Raw genomic sequence first — 22,853 nt, 5'->3', positions numbered from 1 at the left:
GAGCAGAGAAGTTTAAAAGGTATTACATGGGTTGATGTTTCTCCAAGACTATTTGTTAGGGAACTAACTCTTATGAATTAACTTTTTTGTTTATTCTAATATTCATTAGATAAATTTGCCTATCTTTTTGGACACAAATTTTGTTTGGTACTTTTTTTTTTTTTGCATAATTGCTATTCTGGATGTAAAATTATTTAATTTAGGTAATTATTCAAAATTGATGATGATTGTCAGCCCCTTTGGCATTCAAACCTATTTGCTTTTATGATTGAAACTTAGCAATGTATAAAATCCTGAAATATATATATTGTACACATATATTTGTATTTCTTTATTGTTCCCATCGTTCTTCATCTGGTTCATGACTAATATAGTTAATGGATTCTTTAATGGACTTAGATTGACTAAATAACAGTGATGAGAAAAAGGTTATTGGTATAATGCAGATTCACTAAACAAAAAAAGACAGATGGTTACACAAGCACTGTAGGCATAACCAATATACTGAACTGAAAATAATAAAATTAGGTGAAATTTATAGAATATAAGAGTGTAAGATGTTTCTTGATGGGTCAGACTACAGATCCATCAAGCTCAGCATCCTCTCTCCAACACTAGCCAATTCAGGTCACAAGAACCTGGCAGTATCCCAAAACGTAGTTCCGTCCTCATTGTTCATTCCTCCAAGAGATGTGGTGGGTTTGCAGAGTCTACCTTGCTAATGGTTTATGAACTTTACCTCTAGAACATGTCCAGACCTCCTGGAGGAAAAGTGTATAAACTATTATTAACAAAGTAAATACACAAAACTTCTGGGGCGAGTGAAAAAAATGTAACAATTTTTTGGTCATGTCTGTTGGAGGCATAACTATTTTACATAGTAACATAGCAAATGACAGCAGATAAAGACCAAAATTGTCCATTTTGTTTGCTCTGCATGTTTTTTGTTTTTTTTAGGATAGTTGCAATTGCCGTTTCATGTAGGCTACCCTCAAGTCTTCTGTTAAGAGTAGTAGCAACTGCTGTGTCTTGCAGGCTACCACCAGCCTTCTCCTAAGGGTAGTACTGCAATGAAACATTTTTAAAAGTCTGGTCATAGTCTCCATGAAAATATCCCATAGGGTCAGTTACATCTTTAGAAAATGTAATATTATCTGGGCAAATCATTTTATTTTTTATTTGCCACAGGATAAGAAATGGGTTCTCAATCATGAAGATGTCACACTGGGAGAATTACTGGGCAAAGTAAGTAATTAACTTAGCTAAACAGATTAAAGATATTAATTTGCCTATGAATAAGAAATATATTGCCTGAGAAGTTTTACAATTGTATATAATTTTATTAAATGTACTACTTATCCATTTTTAAGTTTTATAGTAGAACAAGTACATTTGTATGTTAATGAATTTATACTTAGTTTTGGTGTATTAACAGAAAAACATGTTCTCATAACCTTGTTTGGGAATAAGTTATATAATTTGCATATAGAGAGTTTTAAACTGTTGGCCTCTGAAATCTTTGAGAGGGAACTTGATAGAAGAATCCTTGAGGTTCTCAAGTGGCATCACAAGCAAGTTGAGTTGTTGGTGCTTATCTTCTGAGCACTGTCCTTGACACTGATGGAGCTGGTCGTTGAGATCTTTGCCATAGCGCCAAGTGGTCTGGTGCTAAAATCACTATCTAAGTTCTGAGACTCAACATCAGCTCTGTCCTGAGTTGAATCCAAACTGCTTTGGTGAAGGAAACCTCTCCACTTGTCCAGCAATGCTCAGTCTCAATGCAAAGGAAGCCATTTCTTATGAACATAAGAACATAAGAAAATGCCATACTGGGTCAGACCAAGGGTCCATCAAGCCCAGCATCCTGTCTCCAACAGTGGCCAATCCAGGCCACAAGAACCTGGCAAGTACCCAAAAACTAAGTCTATTCCATGTAACCATTGCTAATGGCAGTGGCTATTCTCTAAGTGAACTTAATAGCAGGTAATGGACTTCTCCTCCAAGAACTTATCCAATCCTTTTTTAAACACAGCTATACTAACTGCACGAACCACATTCTCTGGCAACAAATTCCAGAGTTTAATTGTGCGTTGAGTAAAAAAGAACTTTCTCCGATTAGTTTTAAATGTGCCCCATGCTAACTTCATGGAGTGCCCCCTAGTCTTTCTACTATCCGAAAGAGTAAATAACCGATTCACATCTACCCGTTCTAGACCTCTCATGATTTTAAACACCTCTATCATATCCCCCCTCAGTCGTCTCTTCTCCAAGCTGAAAAGTCCTAACCTCTTTAGTCTTTCCTCATAGGGGAGTTGTTCCATTCCCCTTATCATTTTGGTAGCCCTTCTCTGTACCTTCTCCATCGCAATTATATCTTTTTTGAGATGTGGCGACCAGAATTGTACACAGTATTCAAGGTGCGGTCTCACCATGGAGCGATACAGAGGCATTATGACATTTTCCGTTTTATTCATCATTCCTTTTCTAATAATTCCCAACATTCTGTTTGCTTTTTTGACTGCCGCAGCACACTGCACCGACGATTTCAATGTGTTATCCACTATGACACCTAGATCTCTTTCTTGGGTTGTAGCACCTAATATGGAACCCAACATTGTGTAATTATAGCATGGGTTATTTTTCCCTATATGCATACTGAGGCTATTGCTTAAGGGTCAGTGCTATTCCAAACTATAGCTAAAGTCATACTTTCTGAATCTGAGGGTCCTGGGATCAGCCTATAGATCTGAAGAATTTTAGACTGAAGAGGAATATCCTCCTGACCTTCCCTTAACAGGTGAGAAATACAGTAGGTCCCCTCCTGAGGTCCTGTTCTTTCCAGTTTTTCCATTCCCTGTTAATTTAGAGATTGAGGGTTAGGCCAGGGCTTCATTTCTAGGCCCCCTCAGAGTCCCTGAGGAGTTGGTGGTAGCACGTCTCCAGTAATGTCTGTATGGTTTACTAATATAGGAATAAGAGAGGAAGCAAAGGGTTTTTTAAATAATCTATCCTCGCTATGAGATTTCCCTGTGCTCAAAGATTTAAGAGCATTTTATATTTCAAAATGCGAGCTTTCTGTTTCCAAAGCTTTCAATTCCTCTGCATTCAAAGAGAACAGCTTTACCCTATCCAAGAATTCCTCCATTCTGTGTTTTTGACCTGATGCTTCTTTAGAGTATAGCTTTTGGTAATAGGAGGCAAAGGCTTCAGAGATGTCAATGGGATTAGTTACCAGTTGTCCCCCTCTATTTCCTTAACATACTGTATCTATTAAGAACATAAGAAATTGCCATGCTGGGTCAGACCAAGGGTCCATCAAGCCCAGCATCCTGTTTTCAACAGACGCCAAACCGGGCCACAAGAACCTTGCAATTTACCATCAATAAATTAAATTGTCAAGTTAGTAACCTCCAGGTTTTGTTACCTTAGTTGTAGAATTAATGTTTAGTTTTTCTTAGGGAAGCCACCACTTTGCACTCGATAAAGGCATTAAGGAGACCCTTCTTATGTGTCAGGCTTCTTCTCTTAACTTCTGTGGGGTACCTATAATTTCTCGCATCCAAAATCCTGGCCTCCATCTGGGATCTTGCCTCATCTTCTCCTCTTAGAAAATTGTCTAAGCTCATCTATAAAACTGCATACCCCAAATAGAAACCTCAGATCAGCAAACAAGGGACTTCTAAAAACACCACCTACACGTTCCAATCAACTCACCTCAACCAAAAGAAAGCAATATCTCTAGGTAGCCCAAAACTATGGAACTCCCTACCAACTGAACTAAGAACGCAAGAAAACCTAAAAACATTCAAAAAATATCTAAAAACATGGTTGTTCAACAAAGCATACCAACTCACCCAATGAACAACACAACAACTTCACCCTCCACTTCAACCTGAAGATTAAATGAATAAATTAACTTATCACAACTATGGACTATAACTAAGAAGTTAAACGTAAACAGATCATTAAATAGCTAGCATTTGATACCCCTATGTTTACCAACAGTTTGAATCTTTTTGAAACCCTGTTTATCCCCCTTAACATTGTAACCTTCATATTTGTTGTAAACTGTTATGATGGATTTATAATTATGAATCTGAATGACGGTATATAAAACCCAATAAATAAATTAATTAATGTCACCTTTTAACACAACGATGTTGGCCTTAATTACTACCTTTATTAGCATCCCAAATAATAATATTGTGTGTTTCAGTGGTGTTAAGCAAAACAAAGTATTCTCTGATGCATTACCAATTGAGACATCAAATATCCACTTCCTGTTCAATGGAGATTGTAGCTGCAATTCGCAAGTGACTAAGACATGCATGGTCTGACCAACAGTCAGGGAGTAAATCTTTAGAAACCCAGACATAGTTTATTCTGGTATAAAAATTATATGGAGAAGAATAGGTGTATTCCCTGTCCCATGGGTGGACATACCTCCACATATCGATTTAACCCACCTGCAACCATTTGCTGGAAAAATAGATTTGAGATGTTCTGTGGTGTCATCCCTCCTGTCTTGTTGAATGTCGGTTCCACAGTCAAGTTGAAGTCTCCCACCCCCCCCCCAACACACACACAGTGCGGCAGATTTTTAAAAAGTACGCCGGATTTTAAAAGATACGCGCGTATCTTTTAAAATCCAGGGTCTGCGCACGCAAGGCTGCGCAAAATCGGCAGCCTACTTGTTCCGAGCCACACAACCTGCCTCCATTCCCTCCGAGGCCGCTCCGAAATCGGAGCGACCTTGGGGGGAACTTTCTTTCCGGTGCCCTCCACCTTCTCTTTCCTTCCCCTAACTAACTCGCCCCCCCCCCCCGGCCCTAACTAATTCCCCCCCTACCTTTATAGTTTAGGAAGGCGTAACTTGCGCGCGCCGGCGCGCCATGTTCTGGTCCGGAGTCCGCATCCACACCCCCGGATGACGCGCCGGCCGTGATACGCCCCCGACACGCCCCCCAGGAAAGCCCCGGGACTTACGCGCGCCGCCAAGCCTATGCAACATAGGCTCAGCGTGCACAGGGGGGTGGAAGGGGCAGCTTTTCGGGGGTTACGCGTGTATCCCTTTGAAAATCTGCCCCAATAACTACTTATACAATAAAATTGCTAAAAATAAATAAAGAAAACACCACATTTCAACTAATTTACATTGGACACATATATTGAAATTAGCATAATCATTTGTTTGCAGATGGAGCTCTTTATAATGATAAATCTGCCTTCCAGATCTTTCCGGATTTATTTAGAGTGAAAGGAAAACGCTTTGTTAAAAGAATGCCCACTTCACTTTTTTTCTTCTCGTTCAAGGCATAGAAAGCCCGATCAACAAATTTAGATACTAAACTGAATTCTCTTGATTTACAGAAGTGGGGTTTTTAAACCAAAATAACCAGTGGTTTCCATAGTGCTAATTCTCAGTATAGTTTTATATGCTTAGATGGGGCATTTGGACTCTTCACGATTAATGACAGAATTTTCACATTGGCCCAAATACTCATATTACAGCAAACAAATAATAGGACTGACTCTTGGGCCTTGACGAACACAAAATACCTTCAGCAGGACAAACCTTAAAAATGCCCTTTCCTACTAATATTCCCAAAAAATATAGCATAATTGCAAATAGGTTTAGAACTCTAACCCCTCCATTCTGTAAATTCCCTGGAAACGGAACAAGGAAATTCTTGTCCCCATTAGGCTCTGCATCAAACTGGAGCACAGCCTGTATGTCTCCTCTCAGGCAGAAAAGACACACTCCTCTCTTCCCTAAAGAAAATAAAGTGAAGGACAAAAAAGTGTTATTCATTAAGAGAAGTCAGGAGAATAATGCCCTGTTTTGATAAACTCCAGGATCCAGATGAGCCAAAACAGGAAAAAGAAAATAACTGGAGAGAAAAGAAATAGAGGGAATAAGGAAAGGACAAAACACTCCACTAAACTGATCATTCTGTCTTTTCACATTTACATAAATTGTCATTAGTCTGGACTATAATGATATTATCACTTTGTTTCCACACCCTACTTGCCTATTAAATGCCTTCTCTTTGTTCTGTATCTCCACCCTCTCACCCTCCCAATAAATGTTACCCACCTCTGTACTTCACTTCATGCATCTGATGATGTGGACTCTGTCCTTGAAAGCTCATGCCTCAATAAATTGATTAGTATATAAGGTGCCACCTGTCTTGTGTCATTTTTGCTACACCAGACTAACAAGGCTATCCCTTTGAATATCTAAACAGGTACCAACTCTATCATATCATATCATATAAGACATAAATTATAGGACATTCTCAAATCCTCAGATTTGGGAGGCACCAGTAGATGATTCTTCTCTAGTCAGATGTTTTTCTCCTATCTCACGGGGAAGTGACATCTTTCAGATGCCAGTCGCCTACATTTACTGTTAACCTCTCTCCATAGATGTGAGTCAGAGATCTTTCTTGCTGACCACTAGAACTGTTGACCTTTAGCTCTCCCTAATTATCTTGGCAGACCTGTACACACTCTGGATGAAATCTTGTGGAGTCATATGAGAAGTAAAAGGCAAATGGAAAACCCCATCTATAGTTTACATTCCTTTCACATAACCACATGGTAAGGCGTTTAACTTCTCTTCATTTAATCAACATCTGCTGAACCAAGTCTGGAAAGATCTTGATTGGAAATACTTTGAACATTAATGAATCCTTGCCTCTGACTTTCACCATCAGTTTTTGCTTATCCATGAAAGAGTGGAAACGTACTGCTATTGCTCTTGGATGCCGAGCAATGCATCTATGTATACGTATTTGGTACACATTCTCAATTTTGAGCAATACATCTACGTATTTGTTACATGTTCTCAATTTTGATAATGCTATGAAATTCTTGACCAAGAATTTGGTTGAGATCTCCTGTTCTATGCTCACAAAATCTTCCTAATCTTCTTTCTCCAGGACCCCCAGAATTCTGTTTTACATATCTTCCTGTTTGCTCGCAATTCACTGACATTCTTCTCCAAAGATTTTATTCTCTTATAGAACCAAGCCATATTATCAATTTGTTCTCCAGTGTGAGCCTCAGAAATTTCAATTCTTCCTTTAATTTCCATAATGTTCTTCTACATAGTAGAGATTGTGCTTGTTATGGCAATTAACTTTAATTTCCTGGATTAAGGCTGCCAAATTGCTTTGGGATCAGGAGAGTTTGCATCAACCCTCGAATCTTCAGGAACAAGTTTTAACAGGGGAAGTCTCCTACTTTCTTCTTAGCCACATTCTTAAGGATGTAAAGTTCTATTAAACTCTGCTAAGGCTGCTGTGTAGCTTTTTTTTTTGTTAGGTTGTCATGAACTTACTGTCATCTATCCATTTAAGACCCATGCTGGAATGAGTAAACAGGTCACATCATAATCAGATGACATGGATATTGTCCGTTGTATATAATAAGTAAAGTAATTCACATGGCTTGAAAATTCTCCCAGGCTCAGCAAATCCATAGAGCTATACGTGGGGCTTAAACATTGATCAAAACAACAATAAAAAATAAACATAACTGAGGTAAAGGCAAGAGTTACTCATGAGTCAGAGTATTTTTAGGGAAATGTCAGTTTGCCCTCTTTTCCTGATTTTTTCCTCTGTCATGTGCCCGTGCTGTCCCTTATGCCTCCTGCTAAGAATTGTTCCTTAGCACTAGCACCCACAGTTACAGTTTCTGAGTTCATTTAAGCACAAGCCCTGCTGAAAGGGCACATGGGAGAGACTCAAGTAAAGAATTTATGCTGTAGGCCTTGTGCCATGTACCCATGCTATGACATCTGCTTAAAAATCAAGCCCAGAGGCTTTCCCTGATGCTCCAGCAGTGTAGCCTCTTAAGTCATCATGTGGTGCTATCCCTGCGTTCTCGCTTGCAGACTTATGGCAAGTTGGGCAACTCTCCATATCCAAGTAAGCCAAGGTAGCGAAGGCACGATTTAGCCGGTCCCTGTGGTTGAATCTCATCTTCAAATCCTCAGGGAAAGGTAACTTCTAAATCCTGCTTTCACATTTCTCCTTGCTCCTGGTCCATGGCAAATCACTGCATTGAAAATATTATCTGGGGAATGGCTTTGATGCTTCAAAAACAAAACAAAACAAAAAAAAGCATTGAAGTTAAGGTACCCAGTATGTTGCATCTGGAGATGTAAAAAATCATTTACTGCAAATTAAAATGCTAATAATTATAGGAAGGGAAGGGAGCTGAAGAGCTAAGCAGCCATCTTAGATCAGGCTCACTGGTGCCCCCTGCTGCGTACTTCACCTGCAGATAGGGTGGGCAGTTTTCAAAAGCCCATTTCCATAGGTAAAATACTGTTTTACCTATGGAAATAGCTTTTAAAATTATCCTCCCTGGGGACAATATTCGAACTATCCACATTAAACTGCCCACATTGCTGCAAAGCCTGTGGGTACTATTTACCCCAGGGTTTCCCAAACTTTAGCCACTGTGACCCCATTTAGCATTTGAAAATTCATGTGATCCCAGGGGAGGGCCAAATTAGAAGGGGTGTAGTCCTCTACAACAGTTTCTCCATTCTCACCCTGACCACACTCCTGCTGATCTCCTCTCTCAACCTCCACCCCCTCCTTCAGTCCCAATCCTACACTTCAGCATACCCCCTCTCTCAACCTCCACCCTTCCAGCTGATACCCTTTTATATCCCCCAGCTCCTCTTGCTTCTCCAGCCTACTCCCTCTCATCTCCTTCAGTCCTTTTTGTATCCCCAGCTGATCCTCTCACTTCTATGCCTTCTTATAACCCCAAACTCGATCCTGTCATCATTTCCCTCTCACTCCATCCTTTCGCCTCACTCGTCTCCAAGCCTCCCCTCCTTTCCTGCAACCCTTTTCTCGTATTCTCTTGATCTCCTCTCACCCCCAGCTCCTTTATTACATCACCAGTAATTCTTTCATCCCCTTCACAGCCATTCCCTCTCCATCTGATCCCTCCTTTCAAACAGCCCCTTCTCTAAACATCCCCAGTTCAAAGGTAGATGAAACTGGTGAGAAGAGATGGTAGGCTGATGACAGGGGCGCAACATTTTTCTCTTGGGTAGGTTCAGTGGTTGGTGAGGAGAGAGGAGCTTTGTCAATCTCTACTGGCTCATGCACATTCAGCCCTTTCCTCTCCTCATGGCTGGTCCTAAGCTTGATGGTGTTTGCAAGCAACAGCAGCATAAGCACAGGGCCTGTGAGCCAGGCAAGCACACAAGTCCTGCAGTGGCCCTGATCCTTCCTCATGCAGGGCTTCCTGTTACTACAGGCCTTTCAAGCCTTACAGGATCAGCGAGAAGGCATAGTAGGTCAAGGATAAGGTGAAAATTCAGCTGCTGAAGTTTCCAAATCTCATAAGAGAAGGAGATTGGAATCTGAGGGAATAGCATTGATGGAAATGGTAGTTTCATTATTGCAAAGGTTAGGTTGGGTGATACATTTTGCAAAATGTCTTTGCAACTATCCCAAACTATAGAACATTTAGGGTCGGTATTTGAAACAACCGCAGGTATGGTATACCTACTGCAAAAGAGAATATCAAAGATTTTTTCCCAGGTGAAGAGTTTTTCGGTTCAACAAGCACCAACTGCTTGGCATTACCTGCAGCTTCTAGGTTCAATGGCTTCGACTCTGGAATTAGTTCCTTGGGCAAAAGCTCATATGAGATATCTACAGATCTCACTCCTATCGAGATGGAATCCACAACTTCAGGACTACAGTGTATGCCTTCCATTATCAAACAAGAATCATGCTTCTCTAAAATGGTCGCATCCTCCGAATTTGCAAAAAGCAATGCCTTTAGAAAGTCCCAATTGGGATCTGCTGACAACGGATACCAGTCTATTAGGCAGGGGTGCTCATTACAAGAATCATTATGCTCAGAGTCTCTAGAGCCAGAACGAGGCTCATTAGTCTATAAATTGCCTAGAGACCAGAGGCATCAGATTTGCCTTATTATATATTCAGAATCTCCTTCAGGGGAAGGCACTGAGAGTCTTATGTGACAATGCAACAGCAGTTGCATATATAAACAAACAGGGCGGACACACAGTCAGGGCATTTCGGAGGAGACATCTTTTGTTTGCTTAGGCTGAGAACCTTCTATTTCAGTTGACAGCTCAACACATAGCAGGCCAGATCAATGTTCATGCATTAAGTCGGGATGCCTATTTTCAGGTAGTACAGAAATGGGGGCCTTATCAGATAGATTTGATGGCCTCCAGTCAAAATAAGAAGGTATTTCAGTCACCACAGAGAAGTAGGCAGCAAGGTGATAGATGCATTTCAACAAAGTTGGAAGAGATACATGCTTTTGTATCTTTTTCCTTTATGGCCGCTAATAGCTCGCGTGTTGAGGAAAATAGAAAAGGAAAGAATGTTAGTATTCTTAGTAACTCCTGAATGGCTACGAAGGCCATGGTATGCAGACCTAAGGAGGTTATTAATAGATCAGCCTCTGCATCTGCCGAAAGTCAAGAGCCTTCAATCCAACTCCATTCTTGCTGATGGCTTGGTTATGGAAAGGGCAAGTTTAGCAAAGAGAGGTTATTCCTCCTCAGTGATTACTATGATATTACACTCTAGGAAAAGATCTACTTCTCTATCTTATATAAGAGTTTGGCACATTTTTGAGGAATTTTGCAGAAATAGCAATTTATCTCCATGGTTTGCACAGATAGAGGATATTCTAGCTTTTTTACAGTGTGGATTGGATAAAGGTTTAGCTTTAAATTCTTTAAAGGTTCAAATAGCTGCCATTTCTTGTTTTCGTGGATGAATAAAGGGTAGTTTGATTTCCTCCCATATAGATGATTCCCATCTATATGAAGCATATATGTCTACCAATCTAAAGTGTTTTTCCTCATTGGAATTTAAATTTAGTTTTGTAAGCTTTATCTAGACCTCTTTTTGAGTCTTTAAGTCAATCAACTATAAAGGATCTAACCTGAAAGACAATCTTCTTAGGAGCAATTGCTTCTGCAAGGCGAATTTCTGAATTCCAGGCTTTGTCATGCCAAACCCTTTTTTTGAGATTCACTAAAAATTGTGTTATTTTGAGACTGGTCCCTTCTTTTTTACCTAAGGTAGTATATTTGTTTCATATTAATCAGCGTCTTGTTCTTCCTGCCTTTAATAAGAAGGAATGTAAAGAAGACTTAGAATCATTAAAGTATCTGGATGTTAAGAAATGTTTAAAAGTTTACATTGAAAATACTAAAGATTTTCGTAAATCTGAAAGACATTTTATTTTCCCATAGATAAACAGCATGAATTAGCCATGCTGTCTGGAACGTCCTCCAGCCCTGTAGGTGCGGAGCTCCCAAAGTAAAGAACTGAGTCTTGGTGTAGTGTGTGCCTGCTTGGCACTTCCCCTGCTTCCCTTAGTCTCCTCAGTCCTTTTTTTTTCCACGAGCCTGACAGCACGCGGAGCTCTTCTGTCTCCTCAGAGAGATTTTCAGAAGTAAAAGAAACCCGAGGTGTTTTTCGTGCCTCGAATCGCTGTAGTTAGGCTTAACTACATCTACTCCGGCTATTTCATCGATTTATAGAAAATGCTGTGACCACCAGGATTCAAATTCTGTTGGTGTGGGAAGATCATATCCGTTACAGACGGACATACCCGCTGCTACATTTGCCTGGGACCAAATCACGATCAGGCTAATTGCACGCACCCAGAGGCAAAGAGTGGCTAGGATCCAAAAATTAAGAGGATGCTTCGGGGTCTTATGCCCCCTCACCATATTTTGCCAATATTACACAGTGGTCAAGATACATCGATGATATCTTTTTCATATGGACAGACACGGAAACATCACTTCTCTCTTTTCATTTGTGGTTAAATCAATCCCACCCAAACCTCAAATTTACCCTTACATATCATCAAGATCCAATATCCTACTTGGATATTAAAATTCATAAGCAAGGATCTACATTGCAAACCATGCTGTTTAGGAAACCAACAGATAGAAATAATTTTCTCCGGTTTGACAGCCACCATCCTAGGCGATTCAAGGAAGGCCTACCCATAGGTCAGTTCTTCCGTATTCATCGGTTGTGTTCAGAGGAAGATGAATTCCATCGCCAACCGCGCTCACTCTCATCTCGTTTTTTAGCCAGAGGATATCCCAAACAAGTCATCAGTCATGAATAAAAGAGCGATGTTCTCAGACAGAGAATCTCTCTTACGATATAAGAACAAGCTGGCAAATAGGGACTTAGTCTGTGTTTTGCAACATTCCCAATTGACGCCACAGATCAGACAAATTTTATTGAAATATTGGCACGTTTTAAGTCCATATTCGGCATTTCACCAAGCACCTATGTTTGTGTATTCCAGAGGCCAGAATATCAGACAACGGGTTATCAGAGCATCTATTCCAGAATTAAAAACCCCAGTAGTCACCGGCCAAATGCCTTGTGGCAAATGTGCCTTCTGTTCTCAAGCACATCAAGGCACCATTTGGTGCCATCCTTCCACAGGATTTAGAGTAAAAGTCAATTGTGATGTAAATTGTAACACAGACAGTCATCTATGCCCTCCAGTGCCCATGTCCCAAAGTATATATTGGACGGACTAAACGTAAAATCAGAATACATCTCATTGAGCACAAATGCAGGATCAATAATCAGGACCAGAGGGCCCCCACAGTGCAGCATTGTATTGACTTATGGTCATGCATTCAGCGATTTTAAATGGTTTATAATTGAGCATATACGCCCATTGTGGAGAGGGGGAGATCGGGTCAGTATTCTGAACATGAAAGAAAACGCTTGGATTCATCGTCTCAACACATTGGAACCTTTTGGACTTAATGATAAAATTGAGTGGCTCTCACTTATCTAAGTATAATACAAACTTGGTTTCACCACGTCAGTGATGTCACCAGCATTGGTTGACACGTCACTCGGACTTTAGTCAGTGATCTGTTGTTGAAATTTAGAAAGTGAAAATGAATCTATCTTGAATCATTAAAACAATTGTATGATTATGTAATACCTGATCAATTATATTAAATTGCTAAAACTCATAGTAAATTACTTTAAATTTTGACAAGTCAAAGACATCCTGAGTATGGAATGGTAAATAAATAATACTCTAACAAATAAGAGATATGTTATAATACTTCCTTCAGCTTCCCACTGAGTTTTTCTTTGAAAAAGTGGGTGGTGTGCACAACGTACCTGCAAAGTGTGTACTGAAAGTACATGTGATGTTTTGAAAATGCATTCACCTTGCATACTTTCTCTCCCCGGACCTAAGCCAGCCCGTTTTTACCTGCAGAGGGGGAAGGAGTGGACTTTCCAAACCACATTTTTATGCAGATAAATATACTTACCTGCATACAACTTCTGAATGTGCCTTCCTAAAGTTTTAAATAACATATGAGATGTTTTTTTGATATTTACATATGTTGTTCTCTTTTGGGTCTTCTACTTGTTTATTTTAATTTTTGTGTTGTACGTTGGCCATTGAAGTTATTTCTATTCGCAGAGTTATGGGGTTTGTTTTAGTGGAATGGATGGTCCATTTTGTTTTATGATTATGGTTCATTGTCTTATAGGGGGTTTTTTTCTCCTCTGATTTTGTTTGTTGGTGAATTGACTTTTCTGTTCCTGTGATGTGAATTTAATTATGATGATTGGTAGTTGTGTTTTAATGATTTGTATAATTTGACTGTTTTATTATTTATATATTAAGTTCACAAGTACTTCGTCTTATTTATTTAATATATTTATTCACTGCAGTTTACAGTTGAAACATTCATAATTGTTGACAAGGACTAAAACATACAATATCAAATCAATAGATTAATAAAAAATAAAAATAAAATTAGCAACTAGAATGAACTGTCTCAATTTTCTTGATCCCTCTGAAATTATTTAGAATGTTTTTTCAAATGTAAGTCTAAAAAGCCATGTCTTTAGCATCTTTTTAAATATCTTCGTATTTGATATTAAACATAGGTGTTCAGGCATTGTATTCCAATGGATAGGTCCTGCGACTGAAATTGTTTAGGGACGTTGTGGTGTATAAACATGTAGCGATGACCCTAACCATATAGAGTCATCATTATTGAGAATCTTATGTATTAATGTCAGGATTTTATAGTTGATCCAGAATTTAATTGGATGCAAATGTAATGCTGCTAAGGTTGAAGTTATGTGGTCATATTTAGATAATCTGGTATGAAGTCTAGCTGCAGATTTTGTAGAAGTTGTAGAACCCTTACAGAACTTGCTGGAATTCCTATAAGAAGAGAGTTACAGTAGTCCAGACCTGCAAACATGATCGCTTGAAGGATTGTTCTATAATCCTCAGGTTATAGTAGGGTACATTCATGGGCAAGCAAATAAGTTCATATTTTAAATAAATCTCATTCTCCTGTAATATAGTTCACACTCATACTAAACAGAAAAGACTGTTTATATTTTGTGAACTTAGATGCAAAATACTCTACTCACTTTTCCATTATCATCAAATTAGAAATAACTAAAATAAATATAGTAAATATTTTATTAGAGTTGAGTTCAACTGTCTATTTGCATTTATCATAAGGAGGGTTACAACTAGCAAATATTAGTCTTCTGTAAATGTGTTTACTTTAAAAGACATGTATTTTCCATTTCAGGGTAACTTTGGTGAAGTGTTTAAGGGAACATTAAAGGATAAAACACCTGTTGCTGTAAAAACATGTAAAGAAGATCTTCCTCAGGAACTCAAAATAAAATTTTTATCAGAGGCCAGGTGAGTTCACAACATTAAAATATAAAATCTTGTTGGAATTGTTTCTTGAATTAATTCATCAATTAAGGATGCTGTAGGCACTAAGCGTAAACGTTCTGCTTGTAATGACACTCTCTCCTTCTTTCCTGGAGAATGTTGAAGATATTTATTCACTTATTATACCTTTGTAAAAGATCTGAGTATTGCAGGGATTTACACAATACCTTTGTGTCAGATAAGAAATTTTATTATAGGGATCTTTAGGTTTATTACCAGGAGTTACCATAATAACTTGGCAATTGTCAGAGAAAGGGTTTAATAGAAACATTACAAATAGCATATACTTGGTGGTTAAGAACTTAGCAGATATTAGAAAATTATCAAGATGATAACACATCACATTATCCTGAAGTTGCATTTAAATATAGCTAAACAGCCTTCCTGACTTGCTGATATGAGCTTGGAGAAAACCCCAAATCTTACCACTGTCCGTGCTATGATCTTAGCTGTTACAGAAATATTCTCAGCTGCAGTTCCAACACTTTTCTCAAGGTCTCTCACTTAGGCATGTGGGGACCCACTTTATCCCTGGAGAGGAACAAAGTTAGTTCAACCTTAGGGTAAAGGGTAGCATGGATGGGATACTTTAGCTTGACTATCCTTGTCCTGTCTCTGGAGATTTCAGACCTTGCAGGGAGGCAGCTTCAGGATTTAGATTCTGATAAGGATGTTTTTCTTGTCTTCTGATGATGGTTCTTTTCTTTGACTGTGAAACATCCCTGTCTGTTTTTCCTGCTGTTTTAAGGGATTTGATATGTATGAGGTAATGCATGATTGGAGGTGTGATTGATCTCTCTTCCCGCTTCAGATAGCGTCAGTGCCCCCCCCCCCCCCCCAGCAAGAGGACCACCTGTCAAACAGTGTAAGCAGGGATCTGGCTGATAAATCCCCCACTGCTTGTTAGTGTTATGTTTAGTACAAGTGTGAACCCCTGGGCCGAGGTGAGAGGTGTCTACGCCCACAGGGAGGAGCCCTGTGAGCCTCACCGCTGGTAGGCGCGGTCTCAGTGACGTCAGACAGCTGTGGAATAGAGTCTTTATTGATAGCACAGAAGGGCAGAACCCGAGGAGCGGGAGGTGCAGAAAGTAAAGTTCAGAGTAGGGGGTATACCCAATAATGATGTCTCAGAAGACGATCCGGTAGTGGCCCACGGAGCGGGGTACACCAGGGATGTGTCTCCATGATGGAAATGAGAACGTTGTCCTATGTGCAGCAATAACCTGTAGGCAGGGTATGCCGGAGTGGTTCCTTCAGGGAAGAAGCGGTAGTGGCCCGAGGCACGGGGTACACAGCAGCGAATCCCAGAATGAGGCTTAGAGTGTAGAAGTCATAGAATTAGGTACTCATAGAAGGTAGTTCCAGTAGAGGTTCCGGGGAGCGGAACCGGTAGCAGACCAAGGCAGAGGGTCATCCGAGGAGCGGATAACCCAAGACGAGATAGAGCCCCTGAGGAGCAGGTACCCAGAGTCTCACCACAATGTGTAAACTGGAACCGAAATCCAAGGAGCAGAATTCAGCAAGAGGGGAACTCCTTGCTAACTCGTTGAAGTGAAGGGCCAGTTAGCTTAAGTACCGGAGGTTGGTGACGTCATCCAGAGGGGACGCCTCCGAGGTTCCTGCCATGACGTGTACAAGAGTGGCCCATGTGCGTGCGCGCGCCTTAAGTGATTCCTGGACCAAGATGGCGGTCGGCAGCGCCCACGTCGTCCTGGGAATGCCAGGCTGGTCGGCGATGGTTGGCGGAGGCCACCATGCGTCGAAAGGATGGTAATGCAGAAACAAAGGAAGCGAGCATTAGTGGTCACAGCTGTCTGTGACCGACGGGCTTAACAGTTGGAGGGCTTACCATCTTTTACCTGAGCAATTCTGAGGGCCTCAGAAGCTCTGTTTTTTACACATATATAAGCCTTCCATTGTCTTTCTGTTTTCTCTGGGACTGATGCAAAAACGTTGCATGAAAAGGACCAATAAGCAACAAGTGAAGGAGTGAATAAATGAATATTAAGTGCCCGAAACTTTAATATTGATTTATTCACTCCTTACGGTGCTGGCAATCAGGTTCGGAAAATGGACGCTGAATTTATCAGCGTCCGTTTTCCTAACCCGTGTATGTGCCAGGGTTCCTAACCCATGGATGTGCCAGGGGTTCAACTGAGTATCTGCTTCCTGCACTTGACTGCCAGCACTTTTGTTTTAACTTTTTTTTTTTTTTTTTTAAAGAGTTGTCCTCCTACTTTATATCCCAATGATTTTAAGTAGGAGGCAATACAGAAAAGCATTTTTTTCTGCTTTTCTGTACTAGTTTTAGTAGCAACCTGCTACTAAAACGAGTACAGCCTGCTCCGGGCAGGCTCCGGGCAGGCGTTAATTTCTGATCACTGAAATGTGCGTCCTAGATGCATTTTTTTTTTTTTTTTTGCTTTGGGAGTGAATAGCTAATAGCCTTATTCACATGCATTTGCATGTGATGCGCGCTATTAGCTTCACTCTGCATTGGACGCATGTTGTAGAGGCACTAATCCCCTTATTGCATAAGGGGATTACTTAGCGCCTATACAACCCGCATCCGACTGTGAGTTATACAGTGTGCTCAGCTGAGCGCACTATATTGCATGGGCCCCTCTGTGTTTACAGAGAATAAATGGCTCTATAAATAGTGAGCCCTTGTAGCTCAGATAAGCCAGGTATGTACACTGCCTGATAAGTAAAGTCCATCATCTTTTCATCCAATGCAGATAAATAGAGGCCAAGTATCCATATCATTTATGTCAGAGAATCCATTTTGGCAGCCTGTACAGCAGTAAAAAATCAGGTTTCACCCTACATGCCATACAATTATGGATAATGTATCTAGATGATGCAATTAGACTACAGAGACAAAAATGGATTTAGAATCTATGCAAAAAGTTCTTAGAATTAAAACAAAATTGGTTTCTTAAAAACGGATCTTAATTTGAAATGTTATGTTAAAATCAATTGTACCATAAGAACAATGTTACCCTGCTTCTTACTCACAATTTGGCCGCGCAAGTCCAACCCGCAATTCACTATTCCGTTTAACTCATCCTTACCGCTTCTTTAAATCAACCGGTAACCCTTTCCGCCCGCAGCATGTATATGAGATGTAAACGCTCTGATTAGCTATTCCCTCCCATACAGTAATGTGCGCTCCGACTATCGCCTTTTTAACCTGCAGTTTTGCCGCGTGTTTAACCTGCTAACTTACCGCCTACCCTTACCCCCCCTGTGCTAGTGTGGAGCGTCAGGTCAGAGAGATGAAATGTCATGGGCAAACGACCCCCTCACCCCCCCCCCCCCGGGACTCTTACCCTGGTGTTAGTGTGGTGTGACAGCAATAGGCAGGCTCTGGTCAAAATCCCCCCCTCTCGAAGCAAGGCGCAGGGCGAAAATCGGCTCGACATGTCATTAAAACAAAAGTAAATAAAGTGTAATAAAAGTAAACTTACTGCATGTGAATTTTCTTTGAACAGTCCTCTCTCCCCTCCTCCCGAGGTGTGCACTGCAGCTCCCCTGCCTCCCGGGGGCAGCCGGCGGCGAAAGCGGCTTCCAGCAGCCCCCGCCGGCGAAGGTGGATGAATGGACGCCTGGATGAATGCACACCCGCCGGCGAAGGTGAGTGAATGAATGCACGCCCGTACGCGCCGGCGGGCGTGCATTCATCCAGGCGGAGGGAGCCGGCGGCTAAAGCAGCTTCCAGCAGCCCCCGCCGGCGGTGAATGAATGCACGCCTGTGTACGCCTGTGTGTGCAATTTGGGCGCTCAAAGCGTGACGTCACGGCGTTTGACGTCACGGCGTTTGACGTCACGGCGTGTGACGTCGGCGTTCGCTAATGCACTGCCTTGATCGCCCAAATTGCACGCACAGGCGTACACAGGCGTGCATTCGTTCACCTTCGCCGGCGGGGGCAGGGGAGCCAAAGTGGCTTCCAGCAGCCCCTGCCAGCGAAGGTGAATGAATGTAATTTGGGCGCTCAGGGCAGTGCATTAGCGAACACCGACGTCACACACCGTGACGCCAAACGTCGTGACGTCACGCCTTGAGCACCCAAATTGCACGCACAGGCGCACATTCATTCACCTTCGCCGGTGGGGGCTGCTGGAAGCCGCTTTCGCCGCCGGTTGCCCCCAGGAGGCAGGGGAGCCACGGTGCGTACCTCAGGAGGAGGAGAGAGAGAGAGGACTGTTCAAAGAAAATTCACATGCAGTAAGTTTACTTTTATTACACTTTATTCACTTTTGTTTTAATTTTCGCCCTGCGCCTTGCTTCGGGAGGGGGGGAGAGAGGACTCGCAATCCCCCCTGGTACCTGTCATTTCAAACGTCAGCGCACCCAGGATACTGTATAGGCGCTGTATAGCGCTCTATACAGTAAAATGGATTGCGTGGGCCTAACGCTTCACGGACGCTTCTTGGCCGCGGCTTGCATTTGCATGCTCTTTAAATACAGTCTCGAGCGGTAGGTGATCCGAACTGTGCGTGCGGCTAACGCGGGTGCGGCCGGCACTAACGCACCTCTTCCTACGCTCCTTACTGTATCGGCCTGTAAGTCAGGTACTTGGTGGTCTCTGAAAATAGATATCAAAGAAGCCCCCCCCCCCACACACACACACATACACACACATTTTTTTAATGAAAAAATGATTACTATCAGGCAAACATTTCAAACTTCTGTGAATGCTGTAATCGATATATTAATGGTGGGAATGACATAGGAATGTTTTGAAACTGTCAGAGGTTGATATTATTTCCATCATTAATAGAATGAATTTATCAATTAGCTCTCTTAATTCATCCGCTACAGCTCTGTTAAAACTTATCAAAGTTGAATCAGCCAGTTTCATCTCAAAATTGTAAATACCTCACTGAATGCAGGTAGTCTTCCTGACTCACTGAAAAGAGCATTGGTACATCCAATCTTGAAAAAAGTTTCTGCTGACCCAACATTACTATTGAATTATTGTCCCATCTTGTCCCTGTCATATTTGGCCAAAATAGTAGAGAATGCTGTACTCTAACAACTTACCACTTTTCTCGATTCCAACCCCTCTCTGGATCAGTATCAAATTGGGTTCCGGCAATTTCATAATACTGAAATGCTCCTTCTCTCTAGTTTTGATACCATTCAACGGGGTTTTGATTGTGGAATTTCTTTTGTACTCATTCTTCTAGATATTTCTCTGCCTTTGACACCATCGATCATTATATGCTTCTCTCCAGGATGCACTCTCTTGATATTGTTGATTCTGTGATTTCATGGTTTACTTCATACTTAACATGTCGTTATCACCAAGTAAAAATTGGGTTGGAAATTTCAACTAGGGTCCCTCAGACCTCTGGTGTACTCCAAGGCTCAACATTATCACAGCCCTTTTCAACATCTGACTCCTTTATGTCAGCTGTTTGCTGGCCTTGGGGTACACTGTAAACTGTATGCGAATGACATACAGTTTTTTTTTTTATCCCTCAAGAATACTTGGCATCTCACAGAGCAATTCATTTCATCATGTCTAACAACCATTCATGATTGACTTTTCAAAACAAACTTGCCTTAAATGTCCTGAAAGCTGAAATTATGATCCTATCTCGTTTCCCTCTTTTTTTATGTTCCTGAAAAAATTGTCTTCAAAAATCAAAATATACCAAAACAGTTTGTAATCTTGGCACTCTCATTGATCCGGTCTCTCTTTGCATACTCACATCAAGGCCCTTACACAAACTTCATTTTCAAGCTGTGACTCTTGCGCCATCTAAAACCATTTCTGGTTTTCAAGCAGTTCTTCAATTTCTTCTTTTCTCTGGTTTGGATTATTGCAGTGCACTTTTCACCGGTTTGCCTGCTTATTCAATTCTCTCTTTACAGGTTATTCCAAATTCTGTTGCCAGACTGGAACAGACATACGCGAACACATCACCTCAGCTTTGCAAATGTTACATTGGCTCCCAATTTCATTTCGGATACAATATAAGCTCACAGTTATCATTCATATCCTTATTCATAATGGGGCAGATTTTCAAAAGGTTACGCGTGTAAATGGACTTAAGCGCGCCGGGCTTATTTTCAAAAGGAGGAGACAATATGGTCATCGGTAAAATAAGGGATTCTTTATTGGTCTTCGCCCGACTCTGGCCGAGTTTCGCTCACAAGAACTGCCTCAGGGGCTACTACAAAAACAATATTATTTAAAATTACATATAATAGACATACCTATACACTGACAAATAAACATTAAAATGTTACAACATATAAAGTGTCATCAGCATAAAACATTTAAATAAAATGATAAGCATATATATAAATACTGACAATTAAAAATACTGACAAATTAAAAACAAATCACTCATTTGTGTGCTCATATTGTGACACTGTGCGATAAACAATTACTACGTGACCACATTGAACATGACGCCATGACATGCAAAAACTGTGTGTATGTATGTCTAAAAACAGAAAACGTGGTAAACAGGAGAAAAACGGTGAAGGGGAAGATTTATATGTTAAGTACCTGTACCAATGGTAGCTTATATTATCTTACATGAATAATGTAAGAACTTCTCATCACATTAATTCGAATTACTGGGAAACAAAAAATACATAATGTTATATGGGAAATGTATACCTCCAATTACTCAAAGTGAGGATACTAGAGTTTTATGTCAAACTGTATCGGAACACACCTAACATCAATCTTAAAGCCAATACCAGTTTACCTTCTCCTGAAACATTCCAACGCAGTACTGTAACTTTGAATGAGTACTCATATTATTATGACCTTCATACTAGGCATCATCATAATTGCTTGCGCATATATCAACTCTGCCTTATATATAATCATTTGGTCATTTTCAGTTCCAGATTTTCTCTGAACCAAGTCCTTATTTTTTTCAAAAAATTTTTTGTTTGCACTTAAAAATTATTATTAAAATTATATATCTGGCGCTTTAATTCTGCACTTATCTTTCACGCATTATATTCTTCCTTAGTGTTGATTGTTGTCTTGCTGAAATTCACAAGAAACAGTTGACCCAACACTGGACCGTGTTTCGGACTGCTGTGAACAATCTTCAGTCCTTTGTCAAGGGTAATTTAATCTGCGTCTAAACACACCATATATTGTAATTTAATTACTATAAGTTTCCAAAAGATGATTAAATATACAAACTTGGACTTTAGTTATACCGCAAGCTGGCACTGTGATCTTGTGTACTCACAATTATTCTTACATTTTGTCCATGTTGAACTTCACTCTTGCAAATGCGTCTCGGCGTTTTTCTTATGGTTCACATCCGGAACCCAACCGGAACTCACTTAAATTCTCCACTACTCTCGCGTTCCGCCTCCTATACTAATTTGTTATCTGACGTCATATTTACCTCGCGGTAGGGTTATATCAATGAATACCACTCAATCGAAGCATTTAAACCATTTGGAGCAACTGTATCAAGCTTGAATATCCACTGTTGTTCTTTCAAATTTAAAGTTTTATTAATATTACCCTCCCGAGGATGAATATATATTTTTTCCAAAATCCTCCAACGTAAATCATTGAAGATGTGATTATGATCTTTACAATGCAATACCAAGGGGGCTGTAATTTTTTCAGTAGTTATGCAGCTTCTGTGTTCGATTAATCGTGTTCGAATCATTCTCTTTGTTCTTCCAACATAGTACAATTTGCACGGGCATTCGATCAAATAAATGACATGTGTAGATTTACAGTCTGCATGATGCTTTAATGTGAAATTACGTCCATTCGCATCTACCCAGTTGGGTCAACTGTTTCTTGTGAATTTCAGCAAGACAACAATCAACACTAAGGAAGAATATAATGCGTGAAAGATAAGTGCAGAATTAAAGCGCCAGATATATAATTTTAATAATAATTTTTAAGTGCAAACAAAAAAGTTTTTGAAAAAAATAAGGACTTGGTTCAGAGAAAATCTGGAACTGAAAATGACCAAATGATTATATATATAAGGCAGAGTTGATATATGCGCAAGCAATTACGATGATGCCTAGTATGAAGGTC

General features: G+C 40.5%; 1 protein-coding gene across 1 annotated transcript in view; it reads left to right on the top strand.

Annotated features, from left to right (window-relative positions):
• The window catches only part of FER (FER tyrosine kinase), a 612,331-nt gene that overhangs the window by 357,739 nt on the left and 231,739 nt on the right, over positions 1-22,853 (top strand). Inside the window, exons 14-15 of the mRNA XM_029572126.1 lie at positions 1,189-1,245; positions 14,651-14,766. Of these exons, the coding sequence (XP_029427986.1) occupies positions 1,189-1,245; positions 14,651-14,766 (173 nt within the window). The remainder of the gene's footprint in view (positions 1-1,188; positions 1,246-14,650; positions 14,767-22,853) is intronic.

Source organism: Rhinatrema bivittatum, chromosome 1 (assembly GCF_901001135.1).
Source record: "Rhinatrema bivittatum chromosome 1, aRhiBiv1.1, whole genome shotgun sequence".
In the NCBI taxonomy this organism is placed as follows: Eukaryota; Metazoa; Chordata; class Amphibia; order Gymnophiona; family Rhinatrematidae; genus Rhinatrema; species Rhinatrema bivittatum.
Note: the sequence above shows the minus strand (reverse complement) of the source record. Positions and strands in the feature narration are given on the sequence as shown.